This window comes from Melanotaenia boesemani, chromosome 4, assembly GCF_017639745.1.
Source record: "Melanotaenia boesemani isolate fMelBoe1 chromosome 4, fMelBoe1.pri, whole genome shotgun sequence".
Lineage (NCBI taxonomy): Eukaryota > Metazoa > Chordata > Actinopteri > Atheriniformes > Melanotaeniidae > Melanotaenia > Melanotaenia boesemani.
Genome location: NC_055685.1, coordinates 26,493,723 through 26,502,146, shown reverse-complemented (window position 1 = coordinate 26,502,146; position 8,424 = coordinate 26,493,723). Strand labels below are relative to the sequence as shown.

The following is an 8,424-nucleotide window of genomic DNA, read 5'->3' as shown; positions in this document are numbered from 1 at the left end:
GCTGTCTGTGTTTTCCATCTGTGCTTAGTTGCTATTTCTTGCTTTTGGTTCTCAATCCTCTTTGTCATGAAATTGTTTTCAGCCTCTCCCAACTCCAGCTAACATAAATTACTCTATAATTATATCTTGGCAAAATTATTCAAACAAAATAGAAACATGTTCAAACATGATACAGCATGTGCATAAAGATCTCTGAAACGCCTGATACCTGGGCTGATTTTCCAGCTTGTCACCACTCTTGACAATAAGAAATTTGTGCTTGAAACACAGAACAAACATAGTGACCAGCTACTTAATTTGATACATTCTAAAGACATGTTGATGTTTTGAATAATGGAGAAAGTCAAGCAAGGAGCCTCCTTAGTCCTTTCAGTCCTTAAGGTACAAACTTTACACACCCTTACCCTTTGTGTCTTTTTTTAGATGTTTAACATGTGCCAAAAAGAACATTCACACTTTTGCATACATTATGTAGGGGCCATATTGCATATTTATGAGGTGGCACAGGTGACACGCAGCATTGGCATCTGGGTGGTGGGTGCATTGCTGTGGGCGTGTGTGTCACAAAGTTTAAAAAGTACCAACTCACCTGTGTTTAGAATGAATGGATGAGGAAGTGGGGTGAGCTCGGTGGTGGTCACATTTTCTGTTGACCGTGTATCATATAATTTGTATTAAGTCTGTCTCAGTTACGATGCCGTTTTATTTGTTAACTGGATTTGTTTTTTGGAACTGTGCATGGAAAGAATAAACATATCACTGTTGACACAGAAGTACTTTAGAATACTTTGGGACACGCGTCTGGCAGATAACCCTGAGTTTAGCCCACAGATAAGTTACTGTTTTGTCGCAACACATTATATGTACACACACACATCCCTTAAGTTTTCAGATAACCTCAATCAATTTAACACTGACTTTGAGAATATGTGTGACTCATTATTTCCTCTAATCATTACCTATGTGTTTATTTTTAATCAAAATCATGAATCCCATTAAACTCCAACACAAACTGCTTTTGTTCTCACTGCAGACATTTATTTGCCAACAGCCACTCCCACCACGCACATCATACACTGTGCATAGGGTACCAAGTGCAGGGGGGAGAGAAACCAAAAGAAATCCGGGTAATGAATAAACTGCAGAGGTCTGCAGAGACAGTGCAGTCCCTGAGGGGCGAGACTTCAGCCTGAACGTGAGCTGGAAATTCATTGTGAAACAGAGACGCGATGAATTCAATGTTTAATCTATTCATCTGTCAATGAAAAATATAATAAAATGTGAAAAATGCTTGAAAATATGAATAATTAAACTGTAAATAATAGAGATCCATAAACTAAACAAATGTTTATAAATATTTATGTATTTCCAACATGAAAATGTTATTTCCCGTCTCCAGATTGATAAGCTTATCAGGCTCAAAGGACATTTTCTTCTGTGGGTACCTCCACATCTCTCCTCTCCTCTTCAAGTTAAAGCCAAAGATATGGAAAGTTTTTGAAAATATTCTGCTGACAATCCCTGTTAAACAATCATTCAATGGCCTTTGCTACTGTTTGCTAGACATTTTTTTTTATGAGAAAGCGCCATCTCCTGGTAAGACTGCAACTGAATTTTTCAATTTTATTGTAAAGAATTATTCAAGTTTGAAATATTAGACTAACATGGACATACTGCCACCTAATGCCTATTTTAAATTTTATACAATAGGTGGACATATCACTTGACTGTAAAACAGGGTTCCTACTAAATGAATCAGGGTGTGGCTTGTAACACAAACAGGGATTTTAAGTATAACATGGCTATAAGTAACATTTACAGACCAAGAAATATTTTTCAGTATAGCAACTTTGTTTTTTTCTTTACTAGGACTCTCTGGAAGAAGAGATATTGCATCTCAGTGAGATTTTGACTAAATAAAAAGGAGATTAAAAAATAGTTCATTATCTAAAATTGTAGTCCTGATTAAAGTAAAAGGACAAAAATTAGGCTTTGTGCTTGGATAGCATACAACTGAGTTTGCTATGATAAGGTCAATGGTTCACAACTTAGATCACCCATTTTAAGCTTAGCTAGGGTCATATTGCCTTTTACTAGGTTTTACTCATTCATTATGTGAATTGCTGCTATGCAAAGTACCTTGGAGTTCAGTCTTGTCCAAAGACAATTTATCATATGAAGATGTACAACTGCAAACTTTAAAACTTTTACCACGGGGTCCATAAAGACAGATTATTTACTATGTGTTGGTTCCAACTCAGTATCTCAAAAGGAGAGTTTCAAAATCCCAGATGGTGAAAGCAAAGTCTTTTAACCTCTTTAAGACTAATAAATAGAACCAAATAAATTCCAGAAATGCATTACTCAAGATGTTTTCTGTTAACTCAACGTTGCTTTCAGCTGGGAGTAAAGAGAGAAAAGTTAGCATTGTTAGCTTGAAAGCTGCACTGTAAAGTTTTATTGGTTCATGTCAAACATGCATGGTAAACAGAAAGAATAGTAACACAGTCACAATAGCTAATAAAGTTTATTTATCCATTTCAGAAAACCGAAATAATTACAACAAAGAACCAACTGAATCTCAAAGGGTAGTAAAAATATAACAAGTACAATAAAAGTTAAAGTGGAAGAACAAAGAGCAGCTTCCAGCAGCTAAACAAGAACAGAACCTCTGGGCTCCGTTTCACAAAACAGGATTCACTTGAACCACGGCTGTATGTGCAGCACAGCGAGCTGCGGTTGGCGTGACGCATCCCTGACGAGCGATCCCGGTTTGTGAAACAGGTCCCAGGTATCGGACAGCACGGCAACATGGCTGAATGCAAACTGCATCAGGAGGAGAAGAGGAAGAAGAGAACGCTTGGTCCTTTTTACCCAAAGAAAGATTTTTTAAAGGTTTTCCTTCAAACAATACAGCAATCACAAAATCAAAAGTACAGCAAATTTACTACTTAATTGATAGAAAACAGAAAAGCCAATCACCTTTCAATTAACATGGCGAGTGAACATCGAAGCAGCCACACCACTAAAATGCAAAGTGTTGATTTCTTTTAAAACTTTGAAATTCATTTTCCTTTTGCGGGGTTATCAGAAGCAACTGGAGAGCAAAAAGTGCACCGTTACAATGAAGAGCCTTAAAATGAATGAGAAAAATTAACCTAACTGAATTCAGTAAGTTTAATAGAAGACAACTTCATAGATACTGATATATTAAGCCTACTTGTAAATTAAACTGGACCTTTCACTCATGAAAATGTCGTCCTCGTCACATAAACACAAAATTATCCTTCCTTGTCTAATCTAAATCTTTTGTTCACATTCATGTCACATCAGTCATGAAACTTGGAACATGTTCAATGTAAGAAATCTACTATATTAATCATGAACAGCAGTATTTACAACAGCTATTGTGTTACTCTTTTAAACAGAGCAGAGATTAATGTACAACATATGTTTCGCATTATTTTAATAGCCCATGGTAGATCAAACGTGTCCCTGGATCGCTGTGTTCCTGACAGGAGTCGTGGTCAATACCAGATTGGTAAGCATGTATAATCTATACATAATAGATCAATGCAGAGGGCCAATAACTGGTATTTAGCATTGTAATCCTTAAAAAGGCAAAGACAAAAGCTACAGTTACAGATAAATAGCTACAGTTTTTTTTAAACAAACAGAGGTGAGAAACTGTACAAGTTATTAACATTTTATGGCAAGACCACTGAGGAGCTTATGTTTGAACTTCTTCAGTTACTATGTTGTACTTATGGGACTTTGGTCCGACAAACCCAACAACACAGTAATGTGACACATTCCATCGTTGTCAATTAAGGTGTCAAAGACTGGAAAGTGCAAAATGCATTTGGGCTGTGAAGTCAGTAACTGTATGAAGTAGGGAAGAAAGCTGATTTCCTAAAAGATGACAAGTTAGCCCTGTTACAATAAAGTCTGATGATACGGTTTGATATGTTTTTGTGTTACACCATCTGTATCTCCACTCCACAAATTCAAGGTGCTGCTTCAGCTTCAACGTCTTTACCATTCACCTCTGCAAAGGTGTATTTTAAAAAATTGGAGAGGCTCGAAGTGGATGTGTCATGCTCATATTTGCCTTTCATCCACAAGATTTAAACTTTTTTTTTTTTTGCTCTTTTTCTGAACATTTTATTTGGAATTTGTTGCAAACCACAAGCCAGATCATAAACGAGAACTTTACTAGCATCTATGCTGCAGAGTATCAGGAATGACTCTGGACCACATCAAGACCAGAAATTAATTTTTTTTCTTGTAAGTTAAGAGTAAGAAAAAATCTGCAGCAAAGGCACAAAATGCAAAGTACAGGAAGAAAAACCTAATAGCCAAGAAGGCTAATCTAGAAATCAAAAGCAAGATAGTACAAGGGCTTGTTTATGTTTTTATCCTCCTTGATGAATAAATTGGGTCTGATTTACCATAATAGCTCTAGGATACAGATGCATCATAGAACAGCTGTAAGCAGCAAAAAAAAAAGCCTTAGAGATACTAAGCTTCCATTGATGTTCCAGTGTCTTAAGTTTCACTGGAGGGTCGGTGAAAGAAAATAAAAAAAATGTTGGGCCAGCATTATTAATGAAATGAATAGCTTAGATATCTGTGATGTGATCTGAAGTCAGAATATGACGACATAGTGTAATCTCTACATGTCAGATAATTTGTAGCAACCACAGCTTTACAATAAATGATCATACAGCATGAAGGAATTTTGTTAATATGAAAAAAGATGGAATGAGTGTGATCTTTTTTCCAAACTTCCTCTGGTGAAGGCTTATTGCCTCCTTAGACTGTGAAAAGCCCTGGACATGAGGATGCAGTGCAAATCTGGGAGCTTCAGCAACAAGAGTAGTGACCTTCCCTGTGAGCCTCATCAGGTCTTCAGGCACGCCCTCTTTCCCCACCAGTGTGGCTAATTCATAACAGACAACAAAGCCCAAGCAGCACCCAAAAGTTGTCATACAGTCAGAGTGAGGATACAGAGGTACCCAACACTTGAAATGATCAGATTATGTTCCAATATATCTACTCTACATTGGGTTGTAAGACGTTTTATTTAAATGTAATATGTGATGAGAAAAAAATGAATTTGAGTAGCTAAACTGTTAAGAGATTTTGGTTTACACACACATAGGTGATGATACAATTGAAGCATGCAGAGGCACTGAGTTTGAAAGTTTATAGGCCTACAGTATATTCTCTGGACATGCTTGTTTCACTTGAAATCTGTGTTGTTTTTTAATTATACAAAAAATTAATTCAGTCTTCCAAAGGAAGCATTCAGTGTTTCTCCATCTATTTGCATTACTAAATATGCTGTTCCATTCCATCAATGTACAGTATACCATATATACTTCACATAATACCTGTATATATGTTGCAAACATTCCATGCAGCATATAAAAACCCTTTCTTTGAATAATATTGTATGAAAAAGTGGTGGGGGGGAGGGGTCCCACCAAAGAGTAAGCTTCTTATCTAGAGTATTTGTTTCTCCTTTAGGGGTTTTGATGGCAACTGGTAATATAAGCCAGAAAGGATTAATGGCTCTCTGCAAAGGAGGCTCCCCCTCACAAAACATTTTTCAGCTCATGTTAAAGCACTGGATTTGTAATACTAACCAGTGCTGGGAAAGCAGTTCTGCATATGCTATTCACTTGATAAAAGCACACATTCAAGTCAGCTTGACACATGTGCCCTTCTCTCCAAAATCAACACAGACTTTGAATTACCTCCATTGTGCATGAAGATAAAAAAAAAAAAAATCCCCCCAAAATGGCCATGTTCCTACATATGACATAAAAGTGATATGCTGATTTGATCAAAGTAGGTCACATTTATATCACATGGGATGTCTAGCATTAGTTTCAGGCAACATTTGAATGTATTGTCATTTGTTTATTTATGACCCCTCAGTCAAATTCAGCTAAGATACATGCCTAAGTAATTAACCTCAAATTTAGTATTAATAACCTGCTCTGTTAAAACTGCAACAGCAGATATATTGAAATTGGAAAGGTGTAAATGATGTGTAAACAGTCCTGGGGTTAAGTAGACTCGTATACTACACTCTTATTATATATGTGAAGGTATAAAATGCAAGTGTTTGGCAATAAGCAAGGAGACTAAATGTACAGTAACATCCCTGCCTTCAGAGTGTGAGCCACGTAAGAGTCAGAGAGACCTGAGGTGTATTCTCACTATGATTGTACTAATCTTACATCTCTTATATATTTGGAGTTTGGAATGGAAAAATGGATACGATTTGATCCACGGGCCTGTTTGGATGGCCAAACATTTAGGTGGATCTGCCATGAAGACACTTGGCTGTCATTCCAATGCCTACCATTATGACACGTTACTTAGACTGTGCTACTCCAGTGTATCAGATTGAGCTAATTTCTAATTGACTACAAATAACCATGTTGCAGACTAGTAATGGACAATATTACCTAATTTGTCCATAGGATCTGAACTAAATTGCCACTGGCTCTGATTTAAAGGCAACTAATTCAGAATGTATTTGTTAGTAGCCAGCTCATCTGATTAAAAAACATTACTAAAGAAACAATGAGAATCATTTATTCACATCTGAAACTGACACTCAAAAATAAACAGAAAAAATGTGACCTGTGGCTGGCTAGACTCAGTCAGCAACATGGCTGAGCTTACAGCTGCCTGGGTGGTAATAATGACGCTGATGAAGACTTCTAGACTGATTGTTGTGTGTTCAGGATTGTAGTAAATCATTGGATATGGCTAAAGAACTTTAATATCAGGGCACTGGTGTTTGGAGGCTTGGCTAGTCTCATTGGACTCATAAGACAATGGGTAAAGGGGGAACAGGTAAAACAAGGGTTTGGGAAAGACATTCCTCTGTCCTACTGTTCGCCTGTTTCAGCGAGGTCAGAGCTGGAGAGCGGTGTGGAGGACTGGATGTGGTTTGATGTGGGTGATGGGTTTGAGGAAGAGCCCTGCGAAGCTCCACTTGGAACAGGGTCTGGAAGGGTCAGGGTTTCCGGAGCAGACTTTTTGCGGGGTCGGTCCTTGGGGACAGAGAGGGACTCAGGCGCATCAGTGCACATGGGGGTTGAGGGGGCGCTGGCAGGGCCGGTGAGGGCACATGAGGACAGGGGAGTCTCGCTTATGGAGATCGAAGGGGGAAACATCCCAATCTTCTGGTTGGTGGCCTCCTGGATGGCACGCTCAAACTCTCTCACCTCATCCATTGTCATGTCTAGATTGAAAAGAGATCAACGGCAAAACCAATGAGAAGTAGAGCTGAAAAAATTGATCAATGTCTTTTCAGATGATTCCATAATTCAACCAGTGGTTCCCATCTTAATCTTTTTTTTTATTTTGCTGAGATAAATGATGAATTTATAAGGATAGAAAATCTAATCTATTGGGACCATGGGGGAATGATTCATCCAGTTGATTCAGATTCACAATGTGGGCAAGACATTTTTCTTCGGACATATGTATGCTATTTTGAGATTTTAGGATATTCTATTGTAATTTGAAAAGAAATAAATAAAAAACTTTTTCCTACACACAAGTTAATCTTTTCTATATTCAAAACATACCATTTTAAAAATCGCAATGCAAATGCAAATATTAACATCTCAATGCAAATAAGCTAGTAAAGGTTCATGGTGTTTTCTACAGTACAGGTTAAAGGTTTTTCATAAATTCACATACAGTAGTTCCTGTCAGCAGCATGGTCCATAACTAGGTACCTGTACCATCAGACAAAAGTCCAACAGAATAGTTCCAAACTGAGCAGTGACTTGTAGACTTTTGTAACTTTTTAACGTCTGTCCCGTTTTGATGGCACACAGACATTTATTATGTACATTGATGGAACAGTTGTCGCTCTCTGCAGCATCCCGAGGCTGAGAAACCGCACTTCAAAACGTTTTTTCCAGCCTTGACCATCGCATTACAGCTGTGTCTGCTTTCAGAAACCACGTCCCATGCCAGTAACTGGATGTGAGCAGTCTGGCTGTTTTGGACACAAACCATGGCAGCAAAAAAGACAAGAGGACATTACCGGGGGAAGCGAGGGAAAGACAGACAAATAGGGACAGAGCAAAAGGTAACACAAAAGTCAACGTCAGACTGACTTTTACTGGCTGAAGAGAGCTCAGAGTATAGACATGGAGAGATACCGAATTAGCCTTCTCTAGGGGGCGCTACAGTGAAAATATGCATCTCTAGGATGGCATGGGTTGCACTTTAAGCCTAGAGGTAAAGTTAAATTTATTAATCTAGTGAGGAAAACTTACTTATGTGTTATAATATAAAAAGCAAAACTTATTTTGAATAACTTATCATTATAATTTGCAGTCGTTTTTTTAAAAAAGAAATTTAAAGTAGAAAAAAAAAGAAATA

At 37.6% G+C, this 8,424-nt stretch overlaps 1 protein-coding gene across 3 annotated transcripts in view; it reads right to left on the bottom strand.

Moving 5' to 3' along the window:
* Nucleotides 1–2,511: 2,511 nt before the first annotated feature.
* Nucleotides 2,512–8,424, bottom strand: part of LOC121637815 (cytoplasmic phosphatidylinositol transfer protein 1-like) — a 72,546-nt gene continuing 66,633 nt past the window's right edge. The window contains exon 9 of one of the 3 annotated variants that reach the window (XM_041982098.1): nt 2,512–7,267. In XM_041982098.1, the coding sequence (XP_041838032.1) occupies nt 6,912–7,267 (356 nt within the window). In that variant the 3' untranslated portion in view covers nt 2,512–6,911. The remainder of the gene's footprint in view (nt 7,268–8,424) is intronic. The other 2 variants (XM_041982099.1, XM_041982101.1) reach the window with 2 other exon arrangements.